The sequence below is a fragment of the Leptodactylus fuscus genome, chromosome 1 (assembly GCF_031893055.1).
Source record: "Leptodactylus fuscus isolate aLepFus1 chromosome 1, aLepFus1.hap2, whole genome shotgun sequence".
In the NCBI taxonomy this organism is placed as follows: domain Eukaryota; kingdom Metazoa; phylum Chordata; class Amphibia; order Anura; family Leptodactylidae; genus Leptodactylus; species Leptodactylus fuscus.
In genome coordinates, this window is record NC_134265.1 from 94,283,274 (window position 1) to 94,308,280 (window position 25,007).

General features: G+C 41.8%; 1 protein-coding gene across 1 annotated transcript in view; it reads left to right on the forward strand.

Moving 5' to 3' along the window:
• The window catches only part of HIP1R (huntingtin interacting protein 1 related), an 82,906-nt gene that overhangs the window by 52,102 nt on the left and 5,797 nt on the right, over window positions 1-25,007 (forward strand). The window contains exons 11-26 of the mRNA XM_075273090.1: window positions 4,394-4,537; window positions 4,907-4,968; window positions 5,045-5,117; window positions 8,226-8,409; window positions 10,290-10,378; window positions 11,867-11,983; window positions 14,089-14,190; window positions 14,856-15,050; window positions 15,257-15,404; window positions 16,679-16,765; window positions 18,103-18,210; window positions 18,339-18,475; window positions 21,344-21,454; window positions 21,808-21,866; window positions 23,231-23,261; window positions 24,759-24,821. Of these exons, the coding sequence (XP_075129191.1) occupies window positions 4,394-4,537; window positions 4,907-4,968; window positions 5,045-5,117; window positions 8,226-8,409; window positions 10,290-10,378; window positions 11,867-11,983; window positions 14,089-14,190; window positions 14,856-15,050; window positions 15,257-15,404; window positions 16,679-16,765; window positions 18,103-18,210; window positions 18,339-18,475; window positions 21,344-21,454; window positions 21,808-21,866; window positions 23,231-23,261; window positions 24,759-24,821 (1,710 nt within the window). The remainder of the gene's footprint in view (window positions 1-4,393; window positions 4,538-4,906; window positions 4,969-5,044; window positions 5,118-8,225; window positions 8,410-10,289; window positions 10,379-11,866; window positions 11,984-14,088; window positions 14,191-14,855; window positions 15,051-15,256; window positions 15,405-16,678; window positions 16,766-18,102; window positions 18,211-18,338; window positions 18,476-21,343; window positions 21,455-21,807; window positions 21,867-23,230; window positions 23,262-24,758; window positions 24,822-25,007) is intronic.

The window sequence follows — 25,007 nt, forward strand, 5'->3', positions numbered from 1 at the left end:
CAACACCGGCTTTTGTGCGACGTCCCCACACGCTGGAACTCAACGTTTCAGATGTTGAATAGAGTGGTTGAGCAGCAGAGACCTTTGATGGAATACCAGCTACAAAACCCTAGGGTGCCACAAAGTCAGCTGCCTCAGTTTCTCATCCATGAGTGGCCATGGATGAGAGACCTTTGTGACATCCTACGGGTGTTTGAGGAGTCCACAAGGAGGGTGAGCTCTGAGGATGCGATGGTGAGCCTTACAATCCCGCTCTTGTGTGTTCTGAGAGAATCCCTGATTGACATCAGGGATAACTCAGATCACACAGAGGAGTTAGGGATAGCATCCGATCCGTCACAGCTGGAGAGTAGGTCCACACATCTGTCCGCTTCACTGCGTTTAATGGAGGAGGAGGAGGAGGAGGAGGAAGAAGAGTTGTCCGATGATGTGATGGTGATACAGGAGGCTTCCGGGCAACTTCGAATCGTCCCATTGTTGCAGCGCGGATGGGTAGACATGGAGGATGAGGAGGAAATGGAGATTGAACTTTCCGGTGGGGCCAGAGGAGTCATGCCAACTAACACTGTGGCAGACATGGCTGAGTTCATGTTGGGGTGCTTTACAACCGACAAGTGTATTGTCAAAATCATGGAGGACAACCAGTACTGGATCTTTGCTATCCTTGACCCCCGGTATAAAAACAACATCTCGTCTTTTATTCCGGTAGAGGGGAGGGCCAATCGCATCAATGCTTGCCACAGGCAATTGGTGCAGAATATGATGGAGATGTTTCCAGCATGTGACGTTGGCGGCAGGGAGGGCAGTTCCTCCAGTAGGCAACCAAGTTCTCACCGGTCCACACAAACGAGGGGCACACTGTCTAAGGTCTGGGACACCTTGATGGCACCCCCTCGCCAAAGTGCCGCCACGGAGGGTCCTAGTGTCACCAGGCGTGAGAAGTATTGGCGCATGTTGCGGGAATACCTTTCCGACCACAGCCCTGTCCTCTCCGACCCCTCTGCGCCCTACACGTATTGGGTGTCGAAGTTGGACCTGTGGCTTGAACTTGCCCTATATGCCTTGGAGGTGCTGTCCTGTCCTGCCGCCAGCGTCCTATCTGAGAGGGTGTTCAGTGCAGCCGGTGGCATCATCACTGACAAGCGCACCCGTCTGTCAGCTGAGAGTGCCGACCGGCTCACTTTGATAAAAATGAACCACCACTGGATAGAGCCTTCATTTTTGGGCCCACCTGTGTAAAGCACCCCAACATGAAACTCCATGTCTGTACTCAACCTCTCCAATTCCTCCTCATACTCATCCACCATAAGCGTTGCACAATTCTGCTAATACTAGGCTCCCTCCACCCTGATTTCCCCCAACTCTGCTGGTTAGAGGCTCCCTCCACCCTGCTTTCCCACAACTCTGCTGGTTAGAGGCTCCCTCCACCCTGATTTCCACCAACTCTGCTGGTTAGAGGCTCCCTCCACCATGAATTGGTCCAAACTGGGCTGTTTAGCGGCTCCCTCCACCATGAATTGGTCCAAACTGGGGTTTTTAGAGGCTCCCTCCACCATGAATTGGTCCAAACTGGGCTGTTTAGAGGCTCCCTCCACCATGATTTGGTCCAAACTGGGGTTTTTAGAGGCTCCCTCCACCATGAATTGGTCCAAACTGGGCTGTTTAGAGGCTCCCTCCACCATGAATTTGCCCAAACTGGCCTGTTTAGAGGCTCCCTCCACCATGAATTGGTCCAAACTGGGGTTTTTAGAGGCTCCCTCCACCATGAATTGGTCCAAACTGGGGTTTTTAGAGGCTCCCTCCACCATGAATTGGTCCAAACTGGGGTTTTTAGAGGCTCCCTCCACCATGAATTGGTCCAAACTGGGCTGTTTAGAGGCTCCCTCCACCATGAATTGGTCCAAACTGGGGTTTTTAGAGGCTCCCTCCACCATGAATTGGTCCAAACTGGGGTTTTTAGAGGCTCCCTCCACCATGAATTTGCCCAAACTGGGCTGTTTAGAGGCTCCCTCCACCATGAATTTGCCCAAACTGGGCTGTTTAGAGGCTCCCTCCACCATGAATTGGTCCAAACTGGGGTTTTTAGAGGCTCCCTCCACCATGAATTGGTCCAAACTGGGGGTTTTTAGAGGCTCCCTCCACCATGAATTTGCCCAAACTGGGCTGTTTAGAGGCTCCCTCCACCATGAATTGGTCCAAACTGGGGTTTTTAGAGGCTCCCTCCACCATGAATTGGTCCAAACTGGGGGTTTTTAGAGGCTCCCTCCACCATGAATTTGCCCAAACTGGGCTGTTTAGAGGCTCCCTCCACCATGAATTGGTCCAAACTGGGGTTTTTAGAGGCTCCCTCCACCATGAATTGGTCCAAACTGGGGGTTTTTAGAGGCTCCCTCCACCATGAATTGGTCCAAACTGGGGGGTTTTAGAGGCTCCCTCCACCATGAATTTGCCCAAACTGGGCTGTTTAGAGGCTCCCTCCACCATGAATTGGTCCAAACTGGGGTTTTTAGAGGCTCCCTCCACCATGAATTGGTCCAAACTGGGGGTTTTTAGAGGCTCCCTCCACCATGAATTTGCCCAAACTGGGCTGTTTAGAGGCTCCCTCCACCATGAATTGGTCCAAACGGGTTTTTAGAGGCTCCCTCCACCATGAATTGGTCCAAACTGGGGTTTTTAGAGGCTCCCTCCACCATGAATTGGTCCAAACTGGGGTTTTTAGAGGCTCCCTCCACCATGAATTTGCCCAAACTGAGCTGTTTAGAGGCTCCCTCCACCATGAATTGGTCCAAACTGGGGTTTTTAGAGGCTCCCTCCACCATGAATTGGTCCAAACTGGGGGTTTTTAGAGGCTCCCTCCACCATGAATTTGCCCAAACTGGGCTGTTTAGAGGCTTCCTCCATCATGAATTGGTCCAAACTGGGGTTTTTAGAGGCTCCCTCCACCATGAATTGGTCCAAACTGGGGTTTTTAGAGGCTCCCTCCACCATGAATTTGCCCAAACTGAGCTGTTTAGAGGCTCCCTCCACCATGAATTGGTCCAAACTGGGGTTTTTAGAGGCTCCCTCCACCATGAATTGGTCCAAACTGGGGGTTTTTAGAGGCTCCCTCCACCATGAATTTGCCCAAACTGGGCTGTTTAGAGGCTCCCTCCATCATGAATTGGTCCAAACTGGGGTTTTTAGAGGCTCCCTCCACCATGAATTGGTCCAAACTGGGGTTTTTAGAGGCTCCCTCCACCATGAATTGGTCCAAACTGGGCTGTTTAGAGGCTCCCTCCACCATGAATTGGTCCAAACTGGGGTTTTTAGAGGCTCCCTCCACCATGAATTGGTCCAAACTGGGGTTTTTAGAGGCTCCCTCCACCATGAATTTGCCCAAACTCTGCTGGTTAGAGGCTCAATCCACCCTGATTTTCAAAACAAATGTTGGTGCCAACCTCAACTTACTACAAGGGCCAAATTCACTGCTGGTGACAAGCTCTCCTCACTGCAAGTGCCAAATACACATGTTTCAAGGTGTTTTCCTACTGTCAGAGGTGGTATTGAGTATGTAAAGTGTGTAGTTGTTAGGCTGTGATGTTGGGGTAATAGAGGGTCTTTGGTGTGTTAGATGCCCCCAGACATGCTTCCCCTGCTGTCCCAGTGTCATTCCAGAGGTGTTGGCATCATTTCCTGGGGTGTCATAGTGGACTTGGTGACCCTCCAGACACGGATTTGGGTTTCCCCCTTAACGAGTATCTGTTCCCCATAGACTATAATGGGGTTCGAAACCCGTTCGAACACACGAACATTGAGCGGCTGTTCGAATCGAATTTCGAACCTCGAACATTTTAGTGTTCGCTCATCTCTAATAAAGAAGCCACAGCCTCTTTATGAATCTCCAGTTTATTCAGACTGTCAAGCAAGATGCTAATGTTAATAAATTTGCCCCAGTGTTTCCTGTATGAACAGCAGGCCACACTCCCAATGCAAGTCTATTAGAGCCCCAGTCTGTCTCCCATAGGCCTGCACTGTATGAGTTTTTGTTCAGTGGTCTTGGAGGGTAACACATAACTTGCTGACAGCTTTGGTTGTGCAGTTAAGTAACATTACATTGTGCAAAGGCTCAACCAGAGAGGTCGATAAGAATTTACTGGAGTGCTGCTTTTAATCCTATCAATGTGTATTACACACGGTATTTTGGTGGTGATTTGATGTTAGACTTTAAGATTAAGAGCATAGGATATGACCAAAATGGATCTAGTATGTAAAGGTTACAACAACTGTGTTCTTTATAAAGAAGGAAATGCCTGTTACTAACTTGTAATGTAGTTGTTTGTCTTTATATCAAAAGCCTTTCCAGTTGGTATACAATTTATTTATTTTTTAATCTCTTCATATACATTTTTAACAGAATCCACCTAACTTTTTAAGAGCATCGGCCTTAGATGAGCATGTTAAACCTGTGGTGGTGATGGCAAATGAGACACCAGAAGAAGAGGAGCCTCAAACAGAGTCTCTTATTGAAATCAACAATGCCCAACCAGTGGAGCAACCGGTGAATACCATTCTTTTATGTTCTGGTTTTAGAGTCGCCATGTTGTGGATTTGCTGGGGTTTTCAAAAAATTGATTCATAACCGCAAAATCTTTGTGAATGCCACATTGTTTTGGCCAATTTTCTTCTGTTGGAAGCAGGTGCATACTGTGCAAATGTAAAACTGAATACTTTTTAAGTACAAATTTTAATTTGGGGGGGGGGGGGGGGAATAAAAAATGTGAAATGTGGTGTGCAAGGAGCCTTACAAGTTTTTTAAAGGCGTTTTCCCACCTCATCAACATATCTCCTATCCACGGAGGGGGATAAATTGCAGTGGTGGTAGTTGCCAAATATCTCATGTTGAACCAAGATATTCACTGTTTTTCAGGTTGTAGAAGATATCTTCCAGCAAACATTTGGTCCTCCGAATGGTGTTATGATTGATGACAGGTAGCTATTGGTCCGTTACGCCCCGTACTATAGTATCAAGACAGCTGAACTGACTTGTGTCATTGATTATTTTAAGGGATCTTCAAATTGAAAATCTGAAAAAAGAAGTTGAGATGCTCCGATCAGAATTAGAGAAGATAAAGCTAGAGGTTTGTATTTGGAGATCAATAGCTGTAAATGTAAAAATGAGTTTAGAAAATATGATATACCGTATTTTTCGGACTATAAGACGCACTTTTTTTCCCCCAAATTTCGGAGGAAAATGAGGGTGCGTCTTATAGTCTGAATGTGGGTTTGCAGCATGGCCGCGCTACTGCCACCGCTGGTTTTCTTCAGCGGCAGGAGTGTGACAATACTGCAGGCCCCGGCAGCTAAGACACTCCCCGGCATCCGCCGGTCTATTACAGCAGATGCCGGGGACTGTCTTAGCTGCCGGGGCCGCGCTACTGCCACTGAAGAAAACCAGCGGTGGCAGTAGCACGGCCATGCTGCAAACCCACTGCTCCTCCGCAGGTCCCGACAGTTAGTTAGCCCCCCCCTCCCCCGGCCCCATACCTTTAGTGATGCAGGCCGGCTCCTGCACGGCGAGGCCGCAGGAGCCGGCCTGTTCCTATGACAGCCGGGAGCCTAATGAAGGCTCCCAGGCCTGTCATAGATATATATTACTATCGCGGCTGGTCTATGACCCTCCGCGATAGTAATGTATAGAATCTCCCATAGACGGCAATACACTTGTATTGCCGTCTATGGGACTTGCAATCAAATGATTGCAGGTTCAAGCCCCCTAGGCGGGGGATATTAAAATAGTAAAAAAAAAAAAACACTTAAAAGAAATATAATAAAAAATAAAATAAATAAAAGTTCACCTCCTTTCCCTAGAATACATATAAAAGTATAACATTACTGTGAAACATATACATTAGGTATCCCTGTGTCTGAAAATGCCCGGTCTACACCTGGCCCCACAAAAAAAACGCCCTATACATCCCCGTACAGCTGCAGGGTCACCTGTCAATGTGGCCTTGCAGCTGTTCCAAAACTACAACTCCCATATATTAAATATTTTACCATTTTTTGCCTGAAATTTTTTTTTCCCTATTTTTCTCCTCTAAAACCTGGGTGCGTCTTATAGTCCGAAAAATACGGTATATGCTGTTATGGATATTTCAAAAGTTTTGAAATACCAACAGCAAAATAAGCTAAGCTATACAAAATAAATGAAAAATTAGGTGAGGGAGAAAATCCTAGAGGAAAAAAAGCATGATAATTCACCAAGCAAAAACGGTCTGAACAAGGACAAATGGAATATGAAACGCGACACACACAAGGTTGGGAAACGAGAGGGAAGGAAGGTGAGATCAAAGACCATGAGAGTGCAGTGTGTATCTCATGGGGAACAGATCGCCTGAAAGACATACATTGTGTTGCGGAGCGTAGCAGTGAAATACTCCAGGCTGTGCACACCTTTGACATGGGCAGGACCAGTAGGAGGGTGCATGCTTTTCCAATGGAGAGCCACGAGCGTTTTAGCAGCAGTGCAAAGATATAAGAAGAGTATAGAGGTCTTTTTGCCAAGGTGTCTGGGAGGTCGATTATGTAAACAAACCAGAGGGTCTAGTGGGACACCCTGGTGAAAAGAGCAAACCGAGGGAATGCTGAGGTTTAGGGTGTGTAAGAGGCTGTTATGGGCTTTTAAAGGATATGTAGAATATAATAATAATATTTTTATTTATTATGCCACATATTCTGCAGCAATTTACAAATCCGTATAGATCCATCAATATAATTTGAGGGGGGCGAGGTTATTAAACCCTTCACTCACTCGCTGCATAGAATTATGCTTTTTTTTTTTTTTTTTTTTTTTTTTTTGTTAAAGTAGCAAAGCAGGATTTTGCAATTTTTTTCAACTCATTTGTGCCAAAATGTTACGACTATTTGATTTCTGCACCTATTACTCAACTTTTCAAAAGTGGATGGAAAGGTGGCTGTGGTTACCCTGTCTTGCTGTCTGTACTCCAGATTTGTCAACTACTTTGATGTCAAAAGTGGAGTAACTTTTCAGGATAGACATATCAGACATACCAAGTATGATGTCTCACAACCTGTTTGGGTATAGACGTGAATATACTCAGAGATAAGCACGGTACTGCCATACCTAGAAGAGATAAGGTACAGGTAACTGGGCTGAATAGTGTGGAGATGTATCTGGGAAATGTGTCACAGTATATCCTTACCATGTGTTAAAAGGTTTGTGATCTCGTCCTGTGTGCTGGTAATCTGTATATTAGTGCATGGATGCTCTGTCCGTGGGTTTATGTCGGCTGTGTGAGTCCAAAAGAATGAAAAAGGTTACTGGGATTATCACATCTGTCCACTAAATAGGTAACTTATTGTGAGTCTGCGGGTAGTCCATAATTACCTCATGGGGAAGTATACTTCCCTATCGTCCTTTGTATTTCTTACCTTCAATTATTTGCCTTAGTCATCATTTTCCGAGATCACCATAGACAGGTGGATGAGAACTTACTATGGATCACCATATGTATACTTGCCTTTGTCTGAAGCACTGGATGTTGATACTTATCTCGTAGACCTCTCATTCTTTCTTGCCATGGATCGGGACCAAGGATTTTCATGATGTTGCACAGGAAAGTTTTTTCTGTGTTACTGTGGACTAGTCAGTAAGGACCTCCATGATATTAACAACCTTTGTGTCAATTTAGCGTCTTTGAACTGCCAAAAATTGTGACTGTATTGAACATAACTGTATATAGGATTTTGCTTGGTATCACTGTATATGTACACATGTTATGTGATGTAAACTCAGTGTTTTTTCATGTTCTTGTATATATCTTGTAGAGTCTGAGGAAGGCAGATTTAGGCCGAAAAAGTTTACGCTTACACCATACATTGTGTGTTTTCCACCTTTAATTAAACGCACCTTAAATCAGACTACCCAGTCTCAGTGGGATCCTTCTTGACAAGTACAAGACTGAATCGTGTTCTGTGAAATCAGGAAAGCCATTTCCTGTGCCACTTTCATACACTTTTCAGTAATTTAAGAACCATCATTGTTTGTCTCCACTAACTCAAAATCTTTGTGATCAAGTGATGGCCACAGGTTTACAGTCTGAAGGCTCTAAGACACATACTATAGCAGTAATGATTCTTCTACATGTATACCCATCACTTGATCATGGATGAAAGTCTTGGCAATTGTGACCTGTAGTAAAATGTTTTGTATATCCTTGTACTAGGCTCAGAAGTACATCATGCAGCTGAAGGGTCAGATTAACACTTTAGAAGCAGAGGTGGAAGAACAGCGCAAACAGAAGCAGAAAGCCCTAGTGGACAATGAGCAACTGCGAGATGAGCTGGAGAGTCTACGGAAACAAAAGTTGGACAGTGAAAAAAAGGAAGGAGTCCTTGCAGAGGTGGAAAGTAGGTGGTGGTAGATTTCACAGTGCTCTGTATGGCAAAAATAAATGTTAGTTTGTTCTGAGAGCTGCTTGTGACGCCTAGCCAGTTCCTGAAAAGCACATAGAACTAAATAAAAACCTTAATTATACCAAAGGGATTTACTAACATCTGTCAGGAGGATGAACTTGGCGAGAAGACACGTTAGTTATTATAAGGCTTGAAACTAGTTATTAAAGTGCCGTCTCCTTGATGAGAATGAATGCAGAGCTTTTGTGTTATTTTCCATTTCATTGATATATCAATGTGAAAACTCCACTTTTTGTATTTAATGAGTCAAAGCAGGAAGAGGAATGTAGAGGCTATAACTGCAAAATTAGAATCTAGGAAGCCTCAATTCCCTTTGCTTTTTGTATGATCTAGTAAATGATTTTTATCATTCTTCTCCAGTAACCTCACTCAATTACTATGTTTTTCAGTCAATTGTTTAGAGTTTTTTCTTCTAGCTAATAAATCTATTAGGACATTATATTCCTAGACTCTTGCAGTGTACTTATGTGGTTAGATTGCTGATGTTCAGCACTGTAGTAACTTATGTTTAATATACATTGGTATTTCATGAAATTATGTTAACGTGTAAGCTACATAGTACCAAAAAGTCCTATGGATATCCACCTCACTTCCATCCATCGCACATTAGCTTCAGGAGCTTCTGTACATATGGAGGATCCGGTTTCGGAATTTAGGCTATATGGTAGTGTCCATAAGAAAGTGTGGCTCCTGTGAACCCCTTTCATTATTCTGCTACATTTCAGACTTTTTTTTTTCCCCTCTCCACCCCCTCTCTTTGACTTCCTCTATCATCCTGACGGCCCCCCTTCCCTCTCCCTTCTTTGCCTCTTCTTCTTTCCTCTTCAGTTCTTTGACACTCTGCATTATTTTGCTCCTCCCCACCAGATGCTGGTTTACAGTTCTCTGTTGGGATAACAGTTTTTGGTTTTCCCTTTAGTGATTGGAGTGGTGCATGACCACCACACCATTCAAACAGATCACATGGGATGTCAGTCCTCTTGATTGTCTGATATCCTAGCAGTTGGGTCACCAGCTTCAAGAGGACCTATGGACGAGTACTGTCAGAAAGGCTTTACTCATAGCCCAGCTAGACTGTCAGGAACGCCCTTCTGACAGTGGGTAGAGATCGGTGCCGCTGTAATGGCACCAATATATCTCCAGCCCCAGGAGAGAAAATGGGAAAGCAGACAGTGCACTGAATGTCAGCTTTCTAGTGGTATATAAAACCGCATGTGCCTGAGGACATGAAAGGTCTGCTTTCAATACGGGTTTTTATGGTTAATTGATACTGCTGTCTAAGTTAATGTAGTATCGAGATAGTAAATATGGTCCTTTAAAAATGCTAGTTAACAAGGTGCTCTGTACACTATAGCTTCTTCACAACAGTCAATGATAAATCTATGGCAAGTTACTTGATATGTTGACAATCTGATGTCCCCTTCTCTGACATCACTTCCTGCTTTGCAACCATTGGCTAAGCATTTTCCACACAGACTTCCTGCTGTACCACCCTCTCATTCACTTTTCAGTATACAGAGCCCAGGAATCTTTCCTTAATCTCCTTTTCTCTACATTCTTTTCAGAAAGCAGAAGGAAACAGATCACTTAATTCCAAAACAACTGGATTTAAGTAATTGTTTTGGCATTTTTACCAATTGGCATTAGAGTTTACAGAAAACTATAATCAGAAACTTTACCCACTCATATGAGAATGAAACAGGACTTAAATGCAGGGCAGATGTTTCTAGAGTATGTATGTTGCTGTGGTAAAAATATTGTGGTGCTGAGATAATCTTCATTATCCTACTTCCCCCTCCCCCCTTTGCTTTCAGAAAAAGTTCAGGCAACAGAGTTGCGATACAACAAACTGAAGGAGAAACACAATGAGCTCATCAATGTCCATGCTGGACTTCTGAGAAAGGTAATATAATGTATCATTCACATGGATCATTTCGGGCCTATCAGCCTCACATTCTTCACTAGTACAGCTGCTAAAATCCAAACCACATAGGGTGTATCTCCTGGCAGATTTGTTTTACTTGCAAGATGTGAGAGGCCACAAGAATTTCTTTGACTTCTCGTTAAGCAATTACATTTTTGTTTTCCAAATGTATATGGACGCATTTCTAAAGGGGTTGTTCTGTTCCAATAAATGACACTGAGTATCATGTGTGATTCCTTCTATAATAATGGGAAGATACTCGCCAGGGGTCACATGCTAGTTTTAGCATCTTGACTTCCAAGTGTGCAGTCTGTGTCCTTTAATTGACTTTTGTTCCTCTTGATGACAACCAACTTAAAATGACTCATTGTCTTTTCATTGTTAGTGCAGATAATCATAAAGTAATAAGGATTAACTTCTTATGAGAGATAAGATCAAAAGTATTGTGGTTAAAGGCACGTTTCTCACAGTCCTTTTACATGGGCAAGGATGAGCACTGATAGCACAAGTTGATTTAGTCTGTGTAAAATTCTATAGTGTAATGACAGATAATGTAATTCATTAAACAGTGAAAAGCAGTCTTGAGATTAATTTGGTATTTTATTTTATTTTTGGGAGGGGGGGGGGACAAAAGTTGGCTAAACTGATAGGCTCTTTGCCTGTTTTGACTGACACATGAACTGTAGAAATTAATGGATCTGGTTTTAAGGGATATAAATGGATTATTGTCAGTTGTGCAGTGAAAACCATATTATCTAATAATCTGCTTTTTAGTGGAAGCAGATAGTCAGATCTTGTGCTATTCTATGTAAGTACAGCTGAGCGCCTGAGAGTCCTGTGTCTTCCCCTCCACAGTAACTGACTGTTTTCCCTGTAGACAAAATTCATATTTTTTTCTTTCTAATTCCAGGGCTGGTCAATACAAAAAGTTCCGATCGGCGCTCATTCTGCGTCAACCTAGTACACAGACCTATTACACAGGCGGATGCCAAAGACATGCTGTAGGATTGATCACTAAAACGATTGTTCTACGGCAACGTGCTGTCATTGTTTGCCCGCAGCACAATCCTTATTAGGTAGTTGATGTGCTCCTGGCGAACAATAATTTTCTGTCCTGCCAAAAGCAAGCTATCACCTGATGAATGAGCAAATGCTTGGTCATCAGGTGATCGGCGGCACCAGTAGACAGCGTGATTATGGGGAACGGCTGCTTATATGAAGGTTCATTTCTGATAATTGTCTGGCAAGAACCTATTAGACTGAACAATTTTACAGTCTGCAGGTTTTGCAAACGTTATCTTCCCCTCTATCCTTATGTTGCCCTTAGGATTGCACATGAAAAAAGTCAGCTGAACTTTAACATATTCATAAGTGAGAGTTGTATGGCTTCGGGGGTGATGCAGCATTATCTATTGCTGGGAATCAGTTTTATTGATCTTGGTTGTATCCTCTTTCTGTTTTGTACAGAATGCTGACACTGCCAAGCAGCTCACAGTGTCTCAGCAGAACCAGGAGGAAGTGGCACGCATCAAGGAACAGCTGGAGTTTCAGATGGATCAAGTGAAGCGCGAGTCAGAAATAAAGGTTAATTGAAACATGTGAATATTTAAAGACTTGAGGCATTTTCTACCACACAAATGTGCTAACTAGTATTCATTGCTAGTCTGCAACCTGCTGTTTGAATGTGTTTTTGTTTTTTTTAACATTGTGCCTTGGCACTGTATCGCTGTGCTTTTATACCTACAGTATATGCTACGTCTTGCTTTTTAGATGTTTATCTGGATATGTTTTATTTTCTTGCTTTCCCAGAGATGAAGTGGCCAGTATTCAGTAATACAAGAAAATGGTGTAAGACCATAAAGAATAACTTTAAGGAAAACAGCACAGTAATAAATGCACTGAATTACAATTAAGCATGATTTATAGTGCACATTCCTATGTACAATACAACCTAAAATTATTACTAATATATTATAATTTACATTGTGCTCTCTATGTATTTAACAGTCACAATTGTGCATTTAGCTATGAGAGATGCTAAAATGTTTAGGTTACATGATGGTCATGAAGATATGTTCTGTCGGTAATGTTAGGTCTTTGCTCAGTTCTATAAGGCTGTTTCTTGTAGAAGATCTAAGATACCTCTAACATACCTGGACCACTGATTCCTACATGTGAGATATATATATATATATATATATATATATATATATATATATATATATATATATATATATATCTATCTATTTTAAATACATAGCAAGCATTTAGACAATTGAGTATATAGACTAGGCTAAGAATTCATGGTCATGCTGAGAGGTATTCTCAATGACAATCCTTGCTTAGCTGATAGCACCCTCCTCTGACATCCATATTTCTTTTAAGAAGATATTGGATGAATTTGTCCTGAGGACAAACTTTTTTAGGCTAAGGCTCCACTTGTGGAAACACAGCTTTTTTTTTTTTTTTTTTTGCAGATTTTTCTGTGTTTTTTGAGCCATTGCCAAGAATAGCTACAAAAGGAATGGGTAATATATAGGGGCTAATTATATTTCTATCTTCTGCTCAATCCACTCCTAGTTTTGGCTCAAAAGAGGTGCCAAATCTATTTGACTGAGGCGCTCGTGGCCTTCATGCCTGAGATCAATGCTGGCACTGATCATGGGCATCAGCCCCTGGTCTCTTCTGTATAATACTATACCAGGGATAGGCAACCTTCGGCACTCCAGCTGTTGTGAAACTACAACTCCCCACATGCATACTTGCCCTGCTGTTCTTGGAACTCCCAAGGAAGTGAAATGAGCACATTGGGAATTAGAGTTTTACAGCAGCTGGAGTGCCGAAAGTTGCTGACCCCTGTACTATACCATGTTTAAATACCTGACATCCACTATTCTATTATGGCGATTGTTGACAAGGGGTTAAAGACAGTGTGTGATGTTTATTCAGAAAGCTGCAACTAAATGTAATTTGCAGATTGCATTAGAATCAGAATCTTTAACGTTGCACATGCAGACTGATCTGCAGGGCATAGATGGAGCAGAGCGGAGTAGATTGATTTGTACACTTGTGGAAAAGATTCAGTATAAATTCACTTTTTTTTTTTTTTTTCTGCTCATTCTGGGCTAACTAGTTACAGGAGCGGTTCGATCGATTATTGACTGCTATCTCTGTATCCCCATTCCTCCAATGGATTTATAAGCAAACAGAGTGCAGGAAGTTTAAATGACCAAACTAGAAATTATACTGAATAATTTAACACAAACTATACATAATTCTGCTCTATAACATGCTTCCTGCAAGGTCAGACGCCATGTTCAATGTGATTGCCTCTTTTTAATGACATATACAAAATTATAGTTATAATATGAGCCAAATCTAAGGTGTGTGCCATTTTGGCATTAATATTGGTGTGCAGTAGCCATGAAGTGACATAGGAAGGTTAAGTGTGTACGTTTTGTTGAGCTGATCATTGGGGAAATGTCGCCATGCATGCTGGTATACCGCTTTATTTAAGACTTTAATTTTGTGAATATAACCTAAACTATATTAGATAGTTGTAGAAGTTTACATTTAAATAGTGATTTATTAAACTAAAATTACGTTATACATAAACTCTGCATAAGTTTTTTTGATTGCTTTCTCTTGCCATTTTTTGTGTGATTTTGATACACCATTAATATTTCTAGTTGGAAGAGCACACTTTTCAGATAGAACAGTTAAAAACCGAAGTTGAATCTAAAAGAGAAGAATTGAATCGGTTGCAGCAGTCTTTATCCAATACTGAACAGGTCTGTACTGCGCACTGTCATGAGTTTTATTGTTATACTGCTATGCCACATAAACGGAGCACAAAGTCTGAGCTAAATAGCAATAATGCTACCTGGGCAACCCCAGTTGTCAGTCTGTACTGTGCTGGCTTGAGGTAACTGCTTGTTACATGCTACCGGCACTCCTGAAGATCACTTCATTAGTTATGTAGCCAAAGCCACTGCCTTTATTCTGTACACAGGTTAGCAGTTTTTAGGACCCAGGACAGAAATATGGGGGGGGAGGGAGGAGGAGCAAATAATACTGTCATGGGCACATGGACATTGGGCAATATAGGGAAACATTCCACCAGTTGCAGCAAAACAGAATACAATAGTCCTGGGTACACTATTTTGTGGCCAGAAATGCCATAGCACACATTGATCATTGAGCATCCACAATGTTGAAATTCTACACCTTATCAAGATGAGATTGTACTCAATAAACAGGCCGCATAATTTGTGTTTGTCTGAGATTTGTTACAAAATATCTATAAAACACTTGTTTAAAGCAAAGCAGCACAACAGTCATTGCTGGCTGTGCCTGAAAAAAATAGTATTTGGGGACTCACTTGTAAATTTTATGAAACCTTTTGTTTCCATCGTACGGTAAAGTTTTCTAAGTAATAGTATTTTTTCCTTTTAAGTCGGCATCTGCGCTATCTTCAAAGCTGGCAGCGCTAGAAGCTGAGAAGGACTCGCTGCAGAGCCTGTTAACCTCTAAAGAATCGGAGCTGCTATCAGTGAAAAACGTAGCTCAAGAGACAGAGTCTTTATTCAACCAAGAGCAAGATAAGAGAGCCACTGAGATACGGGACTTGAATGAGAAACTTGACAAAAAGGTACCAAGAATGTTAACCTGATGTGTAGTATATCAGGACATATTTGTTTAATTTTTTTCACTAAATTTGATCATTGGGTGGCTAGTGCATGTTATGCCGTGTGGGATTGTCCTTTCATCTGTATCTATATATGATATAGGTATGTATTTATCTTGGGAGCAGGTCGTTTGGCTATAGCCATCTTAACTAACTGTGTGCGCTTTTAGTCTGCAGACGAGCAGAAGCTTTATCAGAAGATGTTGGAGGATCAGTTCAACATAATTCAGGGAACAGTGAGGGAAGCAGAAAATATCATCCAGGATGCAGTTGCTAAACTTGATGATCCTCTACATATCCGCTGCACCAGTTCACCAGGTAAGGTTTTTCCCAAACCACACTCCTCTGTTGTAGTCTGTTTCTTACTGAATGACTTGGTTTTATAAATAGAGATGAGCGAGTACTATTCGAAACAGCTGTTTCGAATGGATGCAGGGGGTTAAGCGGCCTGCTGCCGGCAAAGTCTGCGTGCTGGCCGCTACCATTCATTCCTATGGGTGCGTGCTATTCGAAACGGCCGTGTCGAATAGTACTCGCTAGAGATGAGTGAGTAGTATTCGTTCGAATATCGAATCCTATTATAGTCTATGGGGAATGTTGTTCCGGTTTCCATGGAAACCAAAGTTTGACACCTTAGATCCTCCAAGTTCCGGAAGTAGCAGGACGAGGAGCACGAGGAGGTTTTTGCTTTGAATTCAATGGAATTTTCCCGAGTGTTATTCGACCGATACGAGTATTCGATCGAATAGTAGTATTCGATCGAATAGTACTCGCTCATCTCTATTTATAAGCAGATACAGAAGAGTAAATAGGTTGTCTGCTGACTTCATTATCGAGAGATTCCAGTCCCCAGACAATCTGTATATTTCTGCAAATTCTGGGTACCAAACCTAAATTGAGAACTACAATTCCCAGCACACTGTACAGTACTGTACAAACTACTACACCCTAGCTGAAATCCAAGGCATAGGACTAGCATAGGTATAGCGGGAAAAATATTAAACTGCTAAATGCATGAGTTACAAATTAGCAGCAGTCCCAGACATCCTCTGATGGTCCCTTGTCTGTTCCTTTTTGTCTATTTTATTTGGTCCTTGGTACTTAGTTATTTGGCAAGACCAGTTCAAAGTTAGTATTATCACTATAGATGTATGATGGCTTGAACAGGGAAAACCAGCCCCTACACGTTTAGGGAAATGCGTTTTCCTTTCTCAGAGCAAGAGTTACTCTGTGCTATTGCAAGTAAATAGACCTGAGCAACCAGGCTGCAATACGTTTGGACTGGAGATGTATAATGCTGTAAGTTGTCTCACTTTTTAACACTTGGGGTAATTGTATTAAAAAAAAAATCCATTATCAAGTCTGTGTGTTTGCTTAACTTTTTCTCATAAAAGCAACTTTTTTTTCCCCTACAGTATAAAGGGAGACATTATAGATTTCTTTTAATCTCTATGGCACATCTGGAGATAGCTGAGCCCACCCCAGATATAGTCTAGAGGTTGACAGACCTTACTGTGTGGTGGATTACCAACATAAAACTGAATCCAGTTACTACTTGTACTATGATTTTAATGTCATTATTATTTTTACAGATTACCTGGTAAACCGAGCAAAAGTTGCTATAGACTCATTGACTTCCCTCTCAAATGGGCATTCCAAATATATGCAGAATATGACAGGTGAGTGCAATCTTATTTTCGTCAGTTTAGTGTTCTGCACTGTTTGTAGACATTAGTTCTTGTTTACTAATCTGGAGTAGAATTCACATTGCACGTTATCGCATACTACATCTTTGTAGTACGTGGTAATTTGCTATAGATTCCACTTGGAATCTGCCTCCCATTGTTTTCAATGGGGGCAGGGACCGCAGCAGAACTTGGAAAAAAAAAAGTGTGTCCTGCTCAATCTTGCTGTTGATCACTATTTACAGTACATGCCTTGCATCAACATCCCATTCCTGCTGAACCGTGAGTGAATATATAGTGATGGAAAATGAAACGGAATACTTCTTCATTTTCCATCGTGTGAACATACCCTAACTTGATTTTAGTTTCTTTTTCTTTTTGATACGCTGCCCCTTTTCATAGTCCTTTTTTTGAACCAATTTGTTAAACTCCATATTAGTTTCCTGCAGGTATTATCACAGTATTGACGCTCCTTTGTCCAGGGTAATCTTTCTCTCTGCGTATTGCAGTGTACAGTAACCTTTCACCCTTTACATCATTGTTTTGTTTTCTAGCTAGGTGATGACTTTAATAAAGACTTGTTTCACACTGAGTCTTGAACATGAGCCAGATTTACTGGCCTGAACACTATGCTGGGTGACGGACTATTAGCATTGTAGTTATTTATGATGCCAGGAAGTCCCTGCCTCTTAGTTACTTACTGTCTCATACTATAATCACTACTGGAAACTATGTATTGGAAAGTCAGGGAATCCAAGCATCATAGATCACTAATTTTAGTCCATCTCCTGGCATAGTGTACACTTCTCGAAAATCTGACTCCGTCTCACGTCCAAACGTATTGTTAGTGTGAAACCAGCTTAAGTAAGGCTCCCACCACAGCATGAGTTAGAATAAGGCAGAAGATTTCAGGGACACTATTGCTAAATCCACACTACAGGCTGATTTTTTTTTTTTCCCCAGATTTCATCTGTAGCTAAATATAAAGAATTTTGCACTTATTTATTTTTTTGTCTTTGCTGGCAAATGTAGATTGGGTTTTTAAAACCCCTTTTTACATGCCCTAGTTCAGTGCAAAATCTGCTCCCTAAATATGCATCTCATCTGGATTTTCCAAATGTCATTCAGTGGGATTCTGGAACTAGCCAAGTGCTGTACTCTGTTCTGTGGCGCTGACAGGATCTGCAGCGTACAGTGACCACTGTTTGTTTCACATAAGGTTAAAAGAGGCCTCCATCTCCTCATTGGTGGGGCACCAGCGACTGGACTTCTAAATGTTGTAATTTGACAGTCAGTACATTTTAGTTATTGGAATATTGTTGTCTCCTCAGATGCTTCTGATTTAGTTGGAGCACTGGCACAGTTTGCACACTTAACAGCAGATACAATTGTAAATGGCAGTGCAACGTCTCACTTGGCACCACCAGACCAGGGAGATCGTAAGTATAGTGTTGTCGTCGTTTGTTTTGGGGTTGTTTTTATTTTTTATTTTTTTTCCCCTTTATGCGGTTTTTGAAGCAAGTTGTCTCTCTACATCCATTAATGTTCATGGTCTCTGATGTTACAGGTCTTGTAGACAACTGCAGGGAATGTGGAAGCCAGAGTTTACAGTATCTGAACGAGCTGAAGGATAAGGAGTCTTTGATGGATGCTGACCTGACAAATGTTAGAAGAACACTGCAGAATATCCTAGGACTGGGAGAGGTACAATAACAATCTTATCACTGACTTAGGACATTACAGGAGTTTTCCCATGAACATAACCATATTTAAAATGGTAGACAATTAAGTTGAACATTTTTGCAAACATGAATAATTAAAATGTTTACAGAGTTTAAGATTTTCTCTAATCCTTTTTGTGGGGACATTCTGTTGTCTTGATTGGTTGCCAATGGATATGCCCAAGAACTTTGTGTACTCTAAAATCTAGCTATGTTTTCCTTATTGTGGCAAGGCTGTCTCCTCATACATGCACTGTCCCAACCTGATAACCTGCTTTGTCCAGCCTTATAACCCAGTAACAGTAAGGAAATCATGGCTGGGTTTCAGGCAGGTGCTAGACTGTAGAGAGCTCCTACATTCATGGTCACCTACATTGGCATCCAATCAAGACTGTCATCACTAAGATGATTAGTGAAAATCTAGATTTATTGCAGTTTATAGACATCCTATCACGCATATTTGACCAGATTCTTTATAGAATGTAAACAAGTATAAACCCCAGAGGGATGGACGCCAGTGGCAAAAAGGTTCCCTGAGCTAGTAGAGAGGGAATAACAAAATGTCCCCTGAAGGTGGAGGGGTATATGGCAGGTTAGAAAAGGTAGAGAAAAGAGGAAAATGGGGGAAAAAAGGAGGATGTTAAGAGGAGCTTCCACTTTTGGGCCACCACGACACACTTATGCAACATTCTGGGTTTCTACTCTAACTCTTCGTATAAAACTAGGTCTGTGTGATTTGTAACTTAAAATTAAAATCAGGATTAATCAGGCATTTTACCTCTATTACAAGTAATGGTGACTATTTAGGTCATGCCCCTTTTAAACGATGCCCCCTTGACAGTTTGACTGTGTTGGATGAACCTCTCGAGAACCAGCCAGCCGTTTTAGACAGAACACGCCTGAACCAAAACAATTATACTCTGGGATTTCTTCTAACCCCAGAGTGTAATAAACGGAAGCCCAGGGGGGAGGTTGAACGTTATATATAAAAAAAAAAAAAAAAAAACCCTTTCCATAAGAAAACAAAACAGTGTTCCTCACCTCTTCTGGGCTGTGGCCTGTTCACTTCAGTGAGTCTGCCTGATGTAAGGAACTGCTGAGGCCTGTGATTGGGTCTCAGCGTCATGTGACACTGTGACACATAGACGAAAACCTTGTGACGCCATGTGATTCACGAGAGTACTGTGGCCCATCACAGGCCTCACCAGTCCCTAACATCAGGCCAAAACTGCAGGTAGAACCTCACAAATGTTGTAATACCTGAACCAAAATGAACAAAATCACATCAGTTATCCTGGCTAATTTTCATTTAATTTTCGATTACCGTATATACTCGAGTATAAGCCGACCCGAATATAAGCCGACCCCCCTAATTTTACCACAAAAAACTGGGAAAACTTATTGACTCGAGTATAAGCCTAGGGGGGGAAATGCAGTAGCTACTGGAAAATTTCAAAAATTAAAATGGTCAGAGTTTTTGGGTGCAGTAGATGCTGGGGAAGGGTGTTTTGGTTGTCTGTCTGCCCCTTCCCTGAGCTTGAGGACTGGGTTTTTTCTTCCCCCCACTTGGAATTCAGCCTGGCTGAATATAGGGTATCTGCGGTGCTTCTATTAACCCCTTCCCGACGGAACAGGAGCACTGCAGATACCCTATATTCAGTAGACCGGGCACTTTCAGACACAGGGATACCTAATGTGTATGTGTTTCACAGTCATTTTCTACTTTTGTATGTATTCTAGGAAAAGGAGTGTTTTAGAACTTTTATGTTTTTAAAATCTTTATTTTTTTTCTTTTGCACTATTTTATGGGAGATTCTATACATTAATATTGTGGCTGGTCATAGACCCTCCCTCCTAAAAAAAAAAAAAAAAAAAAAAAAAAAAATTTTTGCTGACTCGAGTATAAGCCGAGGGGGGCTTTTTCAGCTCAAAAACTGGGCTGAAAAATTCGGCTTATACTCGAGTATATACGGATCGCCCAGCCCTAAATGTGATGTAGTATGTTTATACTGTGAATCGTATTGTCCCTTGCCTCTCGATCAGATTTTAGAGAGATGGAGAATAATTTGATTGATATTTAACAGGGAAATGGGTAATAGCAAATTAGGCAAGACTTTACCCTTAGGGATGACTGAAAGCTGAGCACAAAGGGTGTTGGCAGGCAGTTCACACCCCCAATAAAACGCATTAAATGAAGCTAATAAATGAGCTTAATGGATCGGAAGGTATTTCTTCTAATGTGTCAAGGGAAGTCCGTCAGGGTCCTGTGCCCTACCTGGCTGAGATTGTTTTATCGCCAGTTGCAGTTTCAGATCTTATAAGAACGCTTCTATTCTCTCCAGTGTTGTCAGTGAGGTGTGTAAGGCCCGAACTGGTCAGGTATTTGTCAGACTGTTACCTCTGATGTGCCAGAGGTGGTAATATTTATAGAGCGGTAGAGTAAAATGAGTGGGATGCCTGTGTGATCTATGATGTTGGGGAGAGTTTCTGACCGAAGTGGAGAGGATCATACAGAGAACCTTCTCCAAATTTGCAATCTGTGTGATCAGAGATTTCATTCACACTTCTCAGTGAATCTATGTACCTCCCAGATAGCAGACATGGAGATTTCCATTATTAGTTAAGAAATAACCAGAGAGATCCTTCTGGATCTCCTCCAATACTGCCGGGAGTTGATGCAGACTCTTAGGTGACACTGTCACTCCCTACCTTGAGGTAGGTGGACATGGAAGATTGAGATGTATTTGATACATGAATAGGAATTATGTGGATTCAAAAAGTTATTGCTGTGTCGAAAAGGGGTTGCAGGTTATCTTTCATTTTTGGATTATTTTTTTTTTTTGTGTTTCAGGAGTTAAGGCCAAAGAGTTTGGATATCAAGCAGGAAGAGCTAGGAGACATGGTGGATAAAGAGATGGCATCTACATCTGCTGCCATAGAAGATGCAGTGCGAAGGATTGAGGTATGGATCTGTAATGAGCTTTATATGCAACATAAGGGTATTGTTTCTTTTTGTGACATTTGACATATATAACGGACTACAGGAAGTGTAAAAATATATGGTTATTCTTTCTGCGAAACCCTTGGCTAGTTATCCTGTCTGCTTTTATAAGCAAGTTTTAATCTACAATACTACTCAAAATGCTGATTTCCTAAGAAAAGGCTATATGGCTATATTTACTCTAACTGTGATCCTCAGTTGTCACTTTCTGGCACTCTTATAAACAAAAAACACTAAGTGTGTACAAAGACTAAGCTTGCTTTTTTTTTTTTTTTTTTTAAATAATAATATATCTTTGTCCTGTTATTTGATAGGAAATGATGAACCTGGCTCGGAAAGATAGTTCTGGAGTAAAGCTGGAAGTAAATGAGAGGTGTGTGAAATTCTAAGGTCTATATAAATATAATGTAACCTCATAGTATTGCTGGATTACAAAATGTTGTACATTCATTGTACATTCCCAGTTACAAGTAATGTAGATTTACAAGGCTCTTTTGAGAATTACAGTCTTCCATGCTGTCTAGTTTTTTCTTTTCTTGTGTATTCTTGTAGGTTGCTTATGTTTATGGATTATTTTTCCATGTTATAAGCATCTGTTTACACCTGAGAAAGCTATAGGTCCTTTGTTTGGTATAAATCAGTGATGCCTTCCAGAAGACATCTACTCACCATCAACATAGGCTGGCACAATAGGAAATCCCTGCTGTGATCTTCACGTTATTCTAATTTTCATACAGCACTAGTTTCTTAAGGCTAAGGCCCCACATTGCGGAATAGCAGCTTTTTTTGTTGCAGATGTTGCCGCTGTTTTTTGAGCCAAATCCAAGAATGGCCACAAAAGGAATGGGTACTCTTTAAAAAAAAAAAAAATATATATATATATATATATATATATATATATATATATATATATATATATATATATATATATAATTTTTTTTTTTTTTTTTTTTTTTTCCCTTCTACTTGATCCACTCCTGGCTTTGGCTCAAAAAACTGCAACAAAGTCTGCAACAAAAAAAGCTGTGTTTCCACAACTTGGGGCCTTAGCCTAAAGGTGCTTGTGTGTCTTTGTCATAAATCACAAGATGTTCCTTATTTGTAGACAGTGGGCTCCACACACATGATTTTTTTTTTGTCTTCCCTGTTGCTACATTTTACTTTGACCATTTTTAATTTTGTAAGCTTCTGTTTGTGTAAATCAGTTCTTATTTTGAGGTGGGGGGGAGGACTACTGTGGTTGTAGAAAAATACAAAAATCACTTTTATGGTTGTTGAAACTCACTTGACAGGCTGATCAGAAGGGCCAGCTCTGTCCTGGGGAGCCCCCTGGACCCAGTACAGGTGGTGGGTGACAGAAGGATACTGTCTGTGGTGACCTCCATGCTGGAGAACAAATCCCACCCCATGTATGAGATCGTGATAGCCCTGGGCAGTACTGTCAGTGACCAACTGCTTCACCCCAAGTGTGAGAAGGAGCGATCAGGCTACATAATCTACATCTGACCAAGCAAAGAGAGAGATCTAAATGATCCTGAAGTCGTCTTTATTTCTTTTCTTCCATTAGCTGCTATTGATCCCTAGTATTCTTCTCAGCTTATGTGTGTCTCCTTCTGTAATATTACTGTGTATTACCCTGTATCTGTATTACCATGCTGCTGTAATACTGAAATTTCCTCACAGTGGGACTATTAAAGGATTATCTTATCTTATGTATTTGTTTTGTCTTTTCAATAGGATTTTGAATTCTTGCACAGACCTCATGAAGGTAAGCCGTGGAAGAACTATTGCATTAAAGGGGTTGTCCCGTCACAAGGATCCTATCTATACTGCTTGTTAATGTGAATGTCAGACTTTTCCTAAATACACTGCTTCAGCAAAACTGCTTTGTTTGTCCACTATATCACTTTATTCATTTTTTTGTGGCCACAGCCCTGACCTAGCTGCTCCTGAGTCAAGTGATGTGTCTGCCTGCTCTCAGGGGGAGGGAGGAGGGGCTAAGTGCACGGGAGCGAGCCTGGTGGGAGGAGAGGTGGGGGTAGTTTACCCTTTGGGGGAAGGGGCCGCCATTGCAGGGTTAGACGCTGGCACAGGTGAAGCCAGCAACATCGCTACGCTTCTGCCCTGCATGAAGCAAGCAGCGGCAGAAGCGATGCTGCTATTCCGGGGCGGAGGAGCGGAATAACAGCATCGCTTCTGCCGCTGCTGGCTTCATGCAGGGCAGAAGCGTAGCGATGTTGCTGGCTTCACCTGTGCCGGCATCACTCCCCAGCATCCGCTGTAATAGAGAGGCGGATGCCGGGGACAGACGCCGGCACAGGTGAAGCCAGCAACATCGCTATGCTTCTGCCCTGCATGAAGCCAGCAGCGGAAGAAGCGATGCTGTTATTCCGCTCCGGGGTCACATATGCAAGGCCAAGCGGCGAGATGCTGCCGGCCCTGCGTGCACGCTCATACACCAGTCTAGCCTTCACAATGCGAATACAGACCGACACCCTGTCGGGTCTGTATTTGCATTGTGAAGGCTAGACTGGTGTATGAGCGCGCACGCAGGGCCGGCGGCATCTCACCGCTTGGCTTTGCATATGTGACCCCACCCACCAATGACGAGACAAAGCCGGAAGACTGAAGATTTCACAGAAACGAAGACTGTTAAGTATGCGACGTGGGACAACCCCTTTAAGTTAAAGCTTCATTTTATCTAGCATATCATCAGTTTATGCCATTGTTTTCTGTAAGTATAACAGTGCTCTTTATAGCAACTGTGCAGACAACTACTTATAAATGGTCTATTGAGATTTACAGAAAATGGCAGCGTACTTTTTTTTTTCTTTTTCTCCCCCCCCCCCCACCCCTTCCTTATAACCACATGCTTATAAGTTCTCATTCACACACAGTTCAGGTAAGGCTAGATTCACACCAGTGTTTGATCTCCATTGGGGGGTTTTCATCCTCAAACTTGCTTTAAAAAAAAAAAATGGAGAAAAGTCTTGCAGGTTGCTTTCTGTTTTTCGGCTCGCCAAGTGGGTGGAACTGAAGAACTGAAAGCTGAACGCTAATGTGAACCTAGCATGTATGGCATACTTATTTCAATAGTGATTTCATAGCGACTTCCTTAACATAAGAAAATCTCTTTTTGCCAGTTCACAACAATGGAAAGAAATCTACAAAACACAGAAATTGCAGATGGCAACACAAACGTCATTCATAATATTGAGATAATTCTATAATAATTACTTTTTTTTTTTTTTCTTTTCTTTTACAGGCCATTAGACAGCTGGTCATAACCTCCACAGACTTACAGAAGGAGATTGTAGAGAGTGGAAGAGTATGTTTCATGCTTGTTACTTTATCGATGTTTTTGTTTCCATCATGGCATTATCAGTCCAGTGAATTCACAAAAATTGATGTTTCTGCTCTTCGATGGGGCGTCACACAAGACCTTCTTTATGAATGTGTGGTAGAATGATAAAATAGTATCTTGGTGGGACATAAAAGTCTTTACTGTGGATTC